Here is a 14,514-nt window from a genome sequence, read left to right on the forward strand (position 1 = left end):
TTTTACAGCACTGTTTGTGTAACATCCATGTGTCAGTTTTAACAAGTAAGGTATTTCACAATACAGTTGTACGTGTTTTGATATTGTCGTAGGTCCAGCCCCTTTGTTATATTTGTAGCAAGTAAAACTTGCTGTTTCTTGAAAACCACTCACTCAGGAGTGGCGAATTTCGAGTGACAGCTACATTTCTCTTGTTTTCTTGTTAAAAATAGTGGAGTTTGCACAATGTCACCTCGCTAACATGCTAATGCACTTGCAGTTGTGACAGAATCCTGAAACAGTGGTTAATTAAATGAGGAAATGTGGTCAAATCAGGCCAAAAATGTATGAAAAATCACATTTTCAGTATGAAAAAATACATGTAATTTCTTTATATATCTTGTTGCAAAGTCACATTAATTCTCATTTCAGCAGCTATCGAAGACTTAAAAAATTACATCATTCCATTACATATAATATGATAGATAAGGAAATTCCACATGCCTATCATGTAGAAAAATGCTGAGATATTTCCTTCCCATCATTTGCCAAAATCTCGTTTCATTAACTTGGGCCACTTATGAGGCATGAGGGACACTGTGAATATTTTATTCTTGCATTGTGCTGGTACAATCTCAAGGTCCAGCCTCCACAAACACACAGGCAGAGGCTGCAGGTATCAAAGAATCTGCCGGAAATATCAGTTGCTCTTTGGGAAACTCTGTTTTTTGTGTGGTATCTCACCTTCAAAGGCACACCAGCTTTTGATTGTTGAAGAAGTGTTGTCTACAAAAAACATTCCATCCTCAGTCATGTGACAACTCTTGTAGTATTCAAGTAGTACATCATGTTGAAACCTAGAAAGGTGAAATTAGCTATGAATGACTGGAGGTCTGAGGGCATCAAGGCCCACAAGGCGTCAGAATTCCAGGCATGTTGCACAGTATGAAGCAAGTCTTTTGTTTTCACTAACCAGGTGAAGATGGCCGTAATCAGCCATATGGAAGAGTCTAAGCTCTCCAACGCAGTCGTGGTGGTCAAGCAGACAGCGGACATTCATCTTGCTCGCCAGCAAAGTGGCGCTCAAAAGCGAACTAAAGATTTTGGCATTTTTGACATATCCTTGCACAGCCTGATACAACCTATCCTTTTCTGATGTCAAATTTTGGTGTTACTTATAAAACCTTACCACTGGTTTTTCAGTGAAGAGGGAAGATCGGCAAGGTATGCCTTGCTGCCCTGCTTTCCCAATGTTTCTGTTGTTCTTGCTTCCTCTTTACATGAGAGGGTTGATTTCATTAAACTCTTCTTCATCGCATGTGTGTTCTGAAACTGGACATATCCATCTATTGAAAACCTCTAGTCTTCTCCTGATTTAGGACAAAGATTCCTGATTTTCAGCATTTCCTCCCACCTCCTGATTATTCCATTATTTCTCCTGATTTTTAGCTATGATCATCAAATCTATGACGGTTGTTTCAAAATTCCATTTCAGTTTTTGGCCAATTCTGGGAAGTCCTTTGTTTATTAATCTTTTTAGTCGATTTACTCCTCGGAGTTTGTAGGAATCAGGAAGTTGCACATGACATGTTATAGACTGTGCTTTTTCCTGTTTTCTGCGCATTTTGTAGAATGTATACTTATATTGCTGAGTTTTGTGCTCTGTTTGGACTTGCATTTGTGGGTTGTCACTGTGTCATTGCTACTAAGTTAATAGTTTTCTCACTGTGATGGTTTTGATTACCTGTCTATTGGCGAGTAGAAATTATGGTATATTTTTAAACATATTAGTGTGGTTTTACAATAAAATTACTTTTAAAAATCACTTGATCCATTCAACATATGGAAACTATTAATTTATTAACGTCTACTAGCTCTTGAATTTGTATAACCTAAACATTTATAATACATGGTATTCTATCTTCAATCCTGTATTGTTATGCATTCCAGCATGAATGAATAAATCTGTAGCTGTATGTATTATGCCTACCCATAGTGCCAGTGTTAATGTGGTGTTTTTTACATCACTAGATATTTTTTAGCACTAAACATTGCTATAGTAAAGGCACTGTATGCCCAGAAATGTTGTACTGAATGGCTGTGCAACAGTAAATTTGCATCATAGTTCTTTGTTAGCAGCTTGTGCTCACATGTAAGCCATAGTGGCAAAAAAATCACAAGATAACTGCAGTACCCTAAACAATACCTTTCAAAACCATAAAATAATCTTTAGAAGTGAGTCAAGCTGAGGGTTCCCTTGCATTTTTTGCCATTTTGCGATCACATCATGTAGTCACTTAAGTGAGTTGTACATGAGTAAATTCAAACAATGGTTTTGCCAGAAAACTTCAAATACATAGAACAAAGTGTAGTGCTCATATGAAATAGGATTAATAACATGTTTAGAAATACAGAAGTACATACTTTTTTTGTCAACTTACATCTTTACTTACCCTTAAGATCTCAAAATTTGTCAGGGAAAAATGCTAAAACATGTCTAGAAAATCAGGGAATTTCACTTGGGGAAACTTGTGGCAACTCTGATTCTCAGGTGCAATGAAAGTGAAATAAAAATATATTGTCAGCAAAAACAATCACGTTGTATGAATTAGGTAACCTAATATTTAGCAGAGGCCATTTTCAAAGACTTGCAATTACGTGTCTAATACATTTACTCCATAATTTCATTTGTTGTAAATAATATAAATCATCTCCTCCTGTACTGCGATTGATACAGTTAAAAAATCATGTATATTTTGCCTCTTCGTGTAAGACTCTGAACAGGGTTTCTGTAGTTTGGTAGGAAAAAATCCTCATTATATCAGCTTCGAACATGAAATAAGGAATTCAGAAGCCTCACATATTCAATAGAAAATTAAATAAATACATAATTATACCTAAAAACAAAGATGATGTGACCTACCAAATGAAAGTGCTGGCAGGTCGACAGACACACAAACATACACACAAAACTCAATCTCCCGCAACAAACCGCCGCCCCATCAGGAAAGAGGGAAGGAGAGGGAAAGACGAAAGGATGTGGGTCTCAAGGGAGAGGGCAAGGAGTCACCCCAGTCCCGGGAGCGGAAAGACCCACCCTAGGGGGGAAAAAAAGGACGGGTACACACTCGCGCACACACACACACATCCATCCACACATGGTATGTGTGTGGATGGATGTGTGTGTGTGTGCGAGTGTGTACCCATCCTTTTTTTCCCCCTAGGGTGGGTCTTTCCGCTCCCGGGACTGGGGTGACTCCTTGCCCTCTCCCTTGAGACCCACATCCTTTCGTCTTTCCCTCTCCTTCCCTCTTTCCTGATGGGGCGGCTGTTTGTTGCGGGAGCTTGAGTTTTGTGTGTATGTTTGTGTTTGTTTGTGTGTCTGTCGACCTGCCAGCACTTTCATTTGGTAGGTCACATCATCTTTGTTTTTAGGTATATTTTTCCTTCGTGGAATGTTTCCTTCTATTATAAATACATAATTAGCTACTTGTACAGTTTACATGTTTATACCTAGATTCAAATGTTTGTATGTCCATGTTTGGTGCATGACAAGCAATGTAAACAGACTTTTGCTGCCGTGGATGTAAGTTACATAACTGTTGTATTGCAAGTAGCATTGTGATTGTCTAGTCATATAGCTAGTGTAGGTGATCAATGCAGCTATTTAATATATTTTACTGAGGAATGAGCAAGTTTTCCTTTTAATTTTATTGTGTTAAGTACTATCTATGTTGCAGCTCACAGCAGATTTGGCACACAATATCATTTTAAAAATAAAAATGTAATGCAAGTTTTATAAATTTAATTCCACTGCATTAATGGATGAAACTGTATTTGTTTCAGGCTCATGCTGATGGGTGTGATTGAATTAATTAATTAGTTTTCATTGGAAATGGGAGTTTGAGCAATAGAAACAGTTCAGAAAATGTACCAGAATATTAAAGTTTTTATGCAAAGCAATTTCTTCCGTAATTTTATATCAGAAGGGCTGTATTATTAGTATTCCACTGATGCAATATCTTTCTTTATTCCAGTGGTCACATCTCTGTGCAATAGATGATCTTTGTTTCATATCAGTCAGAAGTGATCGTACAATAGAAATATCAAGAAAAACAGGAATACCTTCATACTTAAAATTTCAGTCCACTCCTATGTTACTTTCATTTGTAAGCCTCCTCGATGGTTATTATCGATTGATGGTGAAATGGACTTTCAACTTGTGTAAAGATGTTCCAACACCGTCACTGAAAAGGCTGTACATGCTGAAGTGCCATGGTCCTGTTGGGTAAGTCAGCTATATTTTGCAATTTAGTTGTGTTTTACAATTGCAGCGATTGAAGTAAAAGTGCTGTATTGTCTTTAAGATTTAATTTTAAAAATCTCTGGTTTGAATCGTTAATACCCATCAATTCCAGCCAAAGGCAACATTTACAGTTAATGACTTATGTTTTAACTGAAGTGGCTCTTTTGTTTACAGAGGAGAATTTTCGTATGCGAAGTTACAAGAAAAGAGGAACAACAAAGCTGGTTGCTTTATTTTGAGAGAAAGTGAAACCAAGTATAATGTCTACTATTTGGATGTCTGCACAACAGAAAGGTAAATATTGTGATACAAAATTTCGTAGTAAACAATTTAAATGTCTTGTAAGAATATTAATGTAATAGTCTGAAACTTAATTACATACATAAAAGACAAGCCTGCAAACATAATTCAGTCAAAGTTGTGAGATTTATTTAATATTCTACCTGTACTGTAGATGATGTGTGCTTTTTCACAGAGTATTTGAAATTTTAGCATATTTTTGAAATATAGTAGATAATAAACATAGTACAGGGTACAGGGTGACCCTGTCAAACCTCCCACATTTCAAAAGCCCAAGAATAGAAAACTGAAATGATTATGATAATGAAATTGCACCATATGGTAGGGCATTTCAAAGAAATTATTTCATAGTCATCAGTACACTTCTATATGTGAACCATTTGTAGCATGAGGAATATCGAGTCTACGTTAAGTTTCTTGGGCCATGTTCTTCATAGCATGTCCTCTGTCACTGTTGCGATCACATCAGGGACATGACATCTTAACATAGAAATATCATCCCTTTTGGTTGCGTACATGTAGTCCTTCACAAATCCTCACAAGAAGAAATCCAACAGGGTAATGTCAGGGGAACTTGGTGGCCAGATCCTCCACATCTGATCCAGCGATTGGGAAGTTTTGAATCCAGCTGGTGACCAATGCAGCAGAGCCCCATCTTGTTGAAAGTTGATGTTGTGTTACAAATCTTGTATAGAGTAGCATGGAGAGCTGCATCAAACCAGTCTCTGGACTGAAGACCACAACACACATTACACAACAGCACACAAGCTGTTCCAAAATATCCAAATACACTGACCCATGCACTGCACTTTCTGCAAAGAAGAATGATCCATCAATCCGGTCATGCATTAGCCCATACCAGACACTCAGTTTAGGGGTATCATGAACATGGTCAACGATATTATGCCTATGTTTCAAGCCCCAAATCTGAACATGATATCACATAACTGCTGCACATGCGTGAAAGGTTGCCTCATCTGAGAAGAAACATCTTTCCTGGGAGCTGGCATTCGTGTTAGTACACTGCAGCTTATCCTTAGCAAATTGTTGTCAGCATGGTTTGTCATTCGGCATCAGATGTTGTAGAATTTGCAGTTTGTAAATATTAAAACGGAGATGCAGGTTTTCTACACAGTGCAGTATTGCTCAGGGTACATTTAGATGCCTAGGTGCCTGCTGAATTGACTTATGTGGCCTTCTGAGAAAGGCTTGTCTGATGTCCTCCACTGTTTCTTTTGAAACGCTGTGGCATGCACCATCAGAATGTTTCAGAACAGTTCCAGTTGTCAGAAACTTATGATAAAATTTCTTAATTGCTTTCACATCAAGTGAATTACATCCATACAACAGACAATAATTTCTTTCTTTGGTATATAATTTGTGATTTCATTTCTACAAAACACATTACTGTGTGTGTTCTTCATTGGAGCATTTCGTTTTAATCAGTTTGATAAAAAGTAATTTTCCAGTTTTCTGTTGACACAGTATTTCATTCTCTCACATCTCAACTCTCTTTCTTCTTCTCAAATCACTCTTCCCATTGTCTGTTTGTTGATCATGGTTTGTAGTCTGCTGTGCTGCTCTTCAAATTTCTTGATTTTGTCTGTTTCATTTGTTAAATTTTCTATTGTGTTTGTCTCAAATCTTCCTTAATTTCTGTAATCCATATAGTATTGCTCATACCGTACTGTCATTTCTGTTATATTTCCTTGATGATTCTGCTGTCTTGTGTCCTGATCAGATGTCCAAAAAATAATGTATGTTTATAGCTGATCATGCTCTTTTCAATTCCATTTCCTTGTAGACCTTCATAGAAGCTAGCTTCCATTGTTCGTTTTCTTGATATTTTGTGCTTACGCACATTCTGATCATTCTGCTGTATATAATATGAGGACCCCAGAGGTCAAGGGGTCTAAATGACAAAATCATAGTTTCTAGAAAATGCAAGTCAAAGTTTAATGGTTTTCATAGGAGGGGACATGAGATTTTCACCATTTTGAACATTTCAGTCGAATACTCGGGTCCTTGGCCTTTTATTACCAGTGATAATAAATAAGTAGAACATCTGGTTTATAGTTGACAGGTACAAAGAATGGGCAATACACACTTAGACCCCTTTACTTCTCACTTACAATAGAATAAAATGATAATGCTCAGAGTACATACTCAATGTAACAGACATTTATTGTTATAACAGGATACAGTATTGCGTCAATAGTGTACTGATTGATTTACAAAATACAAATATTTGTATCACAATCACCATCTGTGTCATAGGTGTTGTTACCCAAGTCCGTAGCGACATCGTCATCATCATCCACATTATTAATATCTCCAAATGGTTCCCCAGTCTTTGTTTCATGGGATAAATGTTTATAAAATTGGTGGTGTATCGGTGGCACAAATTGCAAAAGTTCCATCAGGTCTTCGTATTTTGTGTATTTTGGCTTTGGTTTCACAGCAGTGAACTGAAGACTGGGAAGTTGTTTAGGCAATTTTCCTGTTCGCTTTTTTTTTTTTTTTTTTTTTTTCATTGGCTGTTTCTGGAAAGGCAGAATACCTTCAACTGATGTTGTCTTGTAAGAAATGGTATCTGGGTTTGCATTTTCAAAACGAAGCACCTGCATTCCTTGTATCCCTGGCACAGTGTTCCTAAAGTACCGCTAGTGGTTGAAGATCAGTGAAGTCTTCATCTGTCATTTTAGTAACAACAAATTTTTGACTCACTGTGGCAGCCAGATTCATCCAGTCACAGTGGTTCCTCTTTCTTTTAAGTTCAGTGATCCTAAAGTCGTGATCACATTCATTGTATGAATGACTAGAAATGAGGAAATAGTGATTAACAGTTTCAGTTTGGGTGTTCGTGACAATGTAACACCAAAAGTTTACTATTAGATGCCTCTAGTTTTGGCCTCCATTGTTGTCACTGGAGGCTGAGATGTGCTTCACAATGTGAGGAAGACTGGATATACTTCAGCAGGCAAGATGCTATCTCCTGGCAAACCCTACTTGCCTGTCCTTCATGCCACATAAACATATGGGCAGTACCACTGGTTAAGTTGTGAATATTGAGGTTTTATGTCCACAACTGTTGCATATAGTAGGCTTTTGAGTTTGTCACATTTGGTGTCTGCAACATCTTTTGAAGATCAAAGCTTATTGCAACATGGTTGTCATCCTTTAATTCCTTGCATTTCCTTTTGGCTTCTTTTCCTGCTTCAGCCTTCCTGAGATGAAATTCTTTTTCAACTTCAGCTGCCTTTTTTTCATCAGGCGTACCATGTACAATTTTCATTTGCAACCTATCACAAGTTACACAGGTATCAGTATGAGACCTGTGAAAGCTTTTAGGTTTCACTTTTTTGTCTTCGTGGCAAAATGTTTCCTACATTTTACTCGTCATTGCAACACTTAAGTTTGAATGTAAGTAGCTTCTGTTTGGAGCCTTTGCTCTACTGTAATGGCTTGTGCACATTGGGAATCTTATATGCTCCTTGATTATTGCAATTCTGTTTGCTGGAATTTTATTTGGGAGCTCCTTCTTTCCCCATTTTTCACATGGCTTTGTGCATAACAGCTGTGGTTTTCTTCCTCGACACAGGCTGTAAGTCTACGGCACCATTCAAGAACGATGTCTGAAGCTCCCAGCTACCTAGTATCCAATAATCTCTAAATATTACTTCCCTCTGCTCATGGGGATTATTGTCATTACATTTGTACCTACACAGGTGATTGTATTCACATAACTTTTTAGCCCCTTGCAGTGTCATATTACGATCAACATAAGCCTGTCCTGTGTTCGTCAATGTCTTCCTCTTCTGAGATTTCCAGGTGTGCTCCCTTCTCACCCTTTTTTCCCGGGCTGTGGTTCAAGGGGCATAGCATTGGCCGGGAAGTCCTCAATTTGACCAGGTCTTCATTCTGCTGCTTCTTCTGTGCCATCTAAAAATAATGTATATGAGATCAAGGTTTTTGTAATGTCGACAAAATGTTTTGGTACCTTAAATTGTATTAAAATGTAAACACAAGAATAAACATATGAGATATCTAGCTTCAGACATATACAACTTACAAATGTAATGTACCTGAAGAAGCCTCACTGGTTTCATCATCGTCATCACAAGGATTTGAATAACTGTCTTTATCAGAATCATGACCACCCCTAAACAGTCGTGCATCACTGCTACTACTAATATTACTCTCATTGTCATTATTGGTTTCTATTATCAGCCTTGGCATAGGATCTGGAAACAACTACTTTTTTAAAACAGATTTATACACAATGTCATTGTTTGTTGCTACACTGATGAGAGGCCAAAAGTTTTATGTACTTGTACTACTAAATAAATAAATAAATAAATAGTTACCAGATATAAATATGTAAGCAACTAGATAAAAATAGTATTGTAACAAAATGTACCAATCATTTGCAGCGTAGGTTGAACCTTTCTCATTCCCATTCATTGTATACAAACGATGTATTTACAGTTACTTTGTATGAAACTCCCAAATGTGACTAAACACAGCACCAAATAGTCACGTGTCAGCTAATCTTGTACAGAAGATAACATGGTGACACGCTTTATCACTAGCTCTGATGTGTGCTTCCATGAACAGAATCTATTGCACTGTTTGGTGGTAAGGGTGTCCTAGTGGTATTGAACCTCTAGTGCACCACTGTTTAACTACAATACACCAAGTAGTCAAGGGGCTTCATGCTAGATGGCACATACTGACAATAAAATCACTGGGATCCCTTTACCACCAAACAGATTAGTATTATCACTCCCATTCCTGTACTTAACCGATTTTTGTCAAAAATGTCACGTAGACTACTTGACCTCTGGGGTCGTCATACATGTTAGCTGTCTATTTATACAGTGTTGGTTGGTTTCACTGGCATTTGTTATTTCTGGTGGCAAAACCATTTGTAGTGTTTTCATTTGAAGCTGTGGAGTGGCTTGTTTTATTGTATTTGTTCTGGGTGATGTGTTTTGTGCAGCTTGCTTATTTTATTTACATCACATAAATTTTTTGTTGAGGTTGAATGGTATGATTTCTATTAAATGTCTAAGTAGCTCTATGATTTTGATTTCCTGTCTTTCCCATGACATTTTGTTGATGATTGTTGGGTTAGTTAATGTAATTTATGTTTTTACAGAGCCTGTTGTGAGGACAATTTTCCTCACTATTATCTGTAGTGCTTTAACTTATCAGGTTTCCTGAATGTTTTTGAACAGGAGAGCAAGGTCATCAGATAGTTTAAATTTATGTTATCTCTGAGTTTCCGATTTTGATGTTCTTCTGGTTAACCTTAAACAATTCTCTCACTGTACATTCAAAGACAAAAAATTTGCTTCTGGAGTGGACTTTAGATATTATGTTGGTTGTTGAGAGACCTATTAGTTTGAATAATTTTGCATTTTTTAAAAAAATTTCAGTGTTAATGTCTGTAGACACTTTTTGTAATGGAGGACACATTCTGGCATTATTTTCTCTCTTGTACCAACCTCTTCATCCCTTATTAGTACTAACACACATTGTCCTCAATTATTTTTTGGAAATCTTCTAGTCTCTGTCTTCACCCACGTTTTGTCCTCTTCAGTTCTCTCTAGTATAATGAGTCAGTCTCTTATGTCTTAGCATATGTCCTATAATCATGTGCCTTCTTCTTCTCAGATTTTTTAAAACATATTTCTTTCCTTCCTGATTCACTGGAAGACTTCCCCATTTCTCACCTTATCCCTTCACTTAATTTTCCGCATCCAGTTTATAGATGTCTCAGGTGCTTCAGTTCTCTTCTTTTCCACATTTCCCACAGTTCATCACTTATTTCCATACACAGTAGCTCAGATGTACATTCTCAGATATAACTTTCTCAAATTTTGTCTGTATGTGATACTAATAGATTTCTTTTGATCAAGAATACCTTTTTTATGTGTACCAGCTTGCATTTTGGATCTTCATTACTTCGTGTGTCATATGTTATTTCGCTTCCAAAGTAGTAGTGTTATTTCCCTTCAGCAGCTTTGTGGCCCCCAGTTTTGATGTTAATTTTCTCACCAAGTTCAATTCAGCCACACCTCGTTACTAATTTCTTACTTTGATTTACTCTCAGACCAAATTCTGTGCTCATCAGATTCTTCATTCAATTCAATAAGTTCTGAGGGCAATTTTTGAAGTGATTTAACTTGTCATGTTTCGTGAATGCTTTTGAACAGGAAGGCAAGGTCATCAGACAGTTTAAATCTACGTTATCTTTGGGTTTCCAATTTTTGTATTCTTCTGGTTAACCTTAAACCATCCTCTCACCATATATTCAAAAGCCTTGCCATGAGGGTAGCAATGTAATCAGCAATTTTTTTTCATTAATATTCGTTCAGTATGGATTTTAATGCCACTCCTAGATCCCTCTGGAGCACGTCGTTCATGGACTCCCATTATTATTGATCCTTCTTGATTCTTACATATATTATATATTACCTTTCTTTCCATATAGGTTATACCAGTTCTTTTAAATATGAAATGGTTTTAATTTTTCCTAAGTCTTACCTCTAACGTTAAACACAAAGTCAGAACTGCCTCTGGTGCCTTTACCTTTTCTACAGCTGAACTGTTTGTTATCTAACAGATCATATACCCTCTTAAAATCTACAAATGTTCTTGCTAGTGACTCGTATTTCCTGCATTCTACTATGAGTAATTTTAATGTGATGTCCTGCACAGCTACACCTGGTCTAATACCACCCTGGTACTCATTTAATTCTTGCTCTTGTTGTCATGTAATCCTACTATACAATATTGCAAAGAAAATCTTGTCTGTGAAGTCCAGCAGTGGTATGTTTCTCTTGGTAATTATTTGTATTGCTCCAGTTTTATGGGGTGGATGATGTATTACTGTGATCTGATATCTGGTAAACTTTTCTGTTATCCAAATTTTTGATAAAGCCATATGTAGGGGTAAATGAACCTTGCTTCTTGTGTGTGTTCATATAATAATCATATAAATCTTTGGGTTATGTTTTTTGTTACAGCTTGAAACCGAAAACCTACAAAATTGAGAAACTGGGAAATGAACGATATTATTTCAGTAAAGACGAGAAAGAATATAAATCTATACCTCAACTTGTTGCTGCTTACCGATCAACTTCTGAGGGCTTATGTCTTCTGGAATGTATTCCTCCATCAGAATATGGTTAGTATCCTGGTCATATTGAAACATATTTTAAAATATGATGTACTTCTGTTGTCAGTTGTGGTTGTACAGACATAGTTGCAGACACCTGTTTAAAATTGCGATTTACATTTCTCTCATTACAGATAAATCTCAGTTATTACTGTGCAAATTGGATTATATGACTGTGGAAGATTTATCTGGGGTAAACTTGGAAGAAGAACTGAAGTCAAGTCCACCACAATGCATTGACGTGAAGACCCTTCAAGTTTATAAAAGTATGAAAAAACATGTTTTGTACATAAATTAATTGTTTCTAATTTTCCTACATTTTTCAGATAATCAGTATCTTGTTTTTATTACACCATTGAACACATGAATGATTAGCAAAAGTGAAGATAATGGATAACAGAGACCACATGAGTATTTATGTAGTAACTGTCTATTAAGCTGCATTTACACGGAGTTTAAAAACATGTTTCTAATTGCAACATTGTTCTACGAAGGTCAACAACAATGTTTGTTGTTCGTCTCTCTGTTTACAATAGCAACAAAAATTTCTTCATATATATTCACATCATCTGCTATGCGGAACTGGTAGCAAACATTTCACATTGAGTATTCCTATCAAGAGCTACAATGTAACGAGTGAAGAGAAAGAATCACTGATATGTGGTGCTGCATTATTAATACTCAACAATAGAAGCAGACAGAGAAATATACGTAATCATGTTGGTGAATGAGAGCACTTAGAGACTTCCAACAAGTTTTACACATAATTTCAAACCTTTAAGAAAGTTTTGCTTGCTGACACCCCTCACAAAAGGATGAAAAGAAAAGTGCAGTAAAATTTAAGCATCAGACATGATTTTTAATTTATTACTTCTTTACTATTGGCTCTATTCAGAATACTGTGTGCAGACAGTATCCGCATATACCGTTGAATGTGTCCACAAAATTATATAATATTGTAGCACACACTTGAAGAGACATGATGTCATAGACATTTAGATGCTTGAAAAACTTGCTCTTAAAATGGACTAAAAATTACCCAAACTGTATTCATCCTGTGTTTCACACTGACTGCACTTAGCAACTTCCACAAATTTTAAGCATAATTTCAAACCTTTTGTAAACTATTAAGCATAATTTCAAACCTTCTGTAAACTTTTACTTGCTTATATGCTTAACATAAAATATTTAACACATTAACTCATTTGTGAAATAATCACATGTTTGAAGTGTTTTTATACATGAGTCTGATTCTTTAAGAACATCCATGGTTTATTAATACTGTAGAAAACATGGCGGGAATGACATGCTCTGTGAGCTGAATTTGGAAGACAGCTCTAGTGATCATAACTTCACCTAGAATGTCACTATCTGATCTAGAAATTCTAATGAATATTATGGAGCCAGTTGTTTCAAATTATAGGAAATCGCTGTTACTCTTCAGTTCTTGGCAACAGGAGATTCCTATCAATAATAATAATAATAATAATACTAATAATAATAATAGTAATAATAATAATGGTTTATTTGTCCATAATAACTTTTACAGTCATGGACATAGTCAGTCAGCACATACATGAACAATAATAATAGTTTAGTAGTAGAAATAAAGTACGTACAACATTAAAAATCCTAGATGGAATACAAACATTTAGCAATTAACAGCTGCTGTAATTTTATTTTAAATATGTTTCCTTTTAACATTTTTATGGTATTTGGCAGTCTGTTGTAAAAAAATCTTCCAGCAGAAAATGGATTATGATCGGTTGCTTTTTTATTTCTGAATTTTATGTGGTACTCCTCTTTCTTCCTTGTACTATAACTATGGATATCACTATTTATTATACTGTGCTCCATATTTTCTTTTACAAACAGTATAGTCCTTAGAACATATAATGAATACACTGTTAGTGTATTATACTTAATGAAGTATTCTCTACAGGATTGACGTTTACTAATATTCGCTATTATCCTAATTGCTCCCTTCTGGGCTCTAAAAGCCCTATCTATGTGTACCGTTGGTGCCCCGCCCCAAATCTCAATACCGTATTGTAGGTGGGAGTGTATAATACCAAAATAGATTTGTCTTAAGACTGGTGACACTATTATGCTAGAAAGGCATTTTAGTAGGTAGGTATTACACGAGATTTTTTTACACATGTACCTGATGTGCTCCTTCCATGTAAGATGTTCATCAACTATAGTACCCAGGAATTTATGTTTATCAATTGTTTCAATTGTTTCAATTGTTGTTGTTGTTGTTGTTGTTGTGGTCTTCAGTCCTGAGACTGGTTTGATGCAGCTCTCCATGCTACTCTATCCTGTGCAAGCCTCTTCATCTCCCAGGACCTACTGCAGCCTACATCCCTCTGAATCTGCTTAGTATATTCATCTCTTGGTCTCCCTCTACAATTTTTACCCTCCACACTGCCCTCCAATACTAAATTGGTGATCCCTTGATGCCTCAGAACATGTCCTACCAACCGATCCCTTCTTCTAGCCAAGTTGTGCCACAAATTTCTCTTCTCCACAATTCTAGTTAATACCTCCTCATTAGTTATGTGATCTACCCATATAATCTTCAGCATTCTTCTGTAGCACCACATTTCGAACGCTTCTATTCTCTTCTTGTCCAAACTAGTTATGGTCCAATTTTCACTTCCATACATGTCTACGCTCCATACAAATACTTTCAGAAACGACTTCCTTACACTTACATCTATACTCGATGTTAACAAATTTC

At 36.2% G+C, this 14,514-nt stretch overlaps 1 protein-coding gene across 1 annotated transcript in view; it reads left to right on the forward strand.

The window, feature by feature from the left end:
- Positions 1 to 14,514, forward strand: part of LOC126187914 (tyrosine-protein kinase hopscotch) — a 157,961-nt gene that overhangs the window by 8,615 nt on the left and 134,832 nt on the right. The window contains exons 2-5 of the mRNA XM_049929271.1: positions 4,017 to 4,267; positions 4,460 to 4,579; positions 11,620 to 11,780; positions 11,906 to 12,037. Coding sequence (XP_049785228.1) covers positions 4,017 to 4,267; positions 4,460 to 4,579; positions 11,620 to 11,780; positions 11,906 to 12,037 — 664 coding nt within the window. The remainder of the gene's footprint in view (positions 1 to 4,016; positions 4,268 to 4,459; positions 4,580 to 11,619; positions 11,781 to 11,905; positions 12,038 to 14,514) is intronic.

Source organism: Schistocerca cancellata, chromosome 5 (assembly GCF_023864275.1).
Source record: "Schistocerca cancellata isolate TAMUIC-IGC-003103 chromosome 5, iqSchCanc2.1, whole genome shotgun sequence".
Lineage (NCBI taxonomy): Eukaryota > Metazoa > Arthropoda > Insecta > Orthoptera > Acrididae > Schistocerca > Schistocerca cancellata.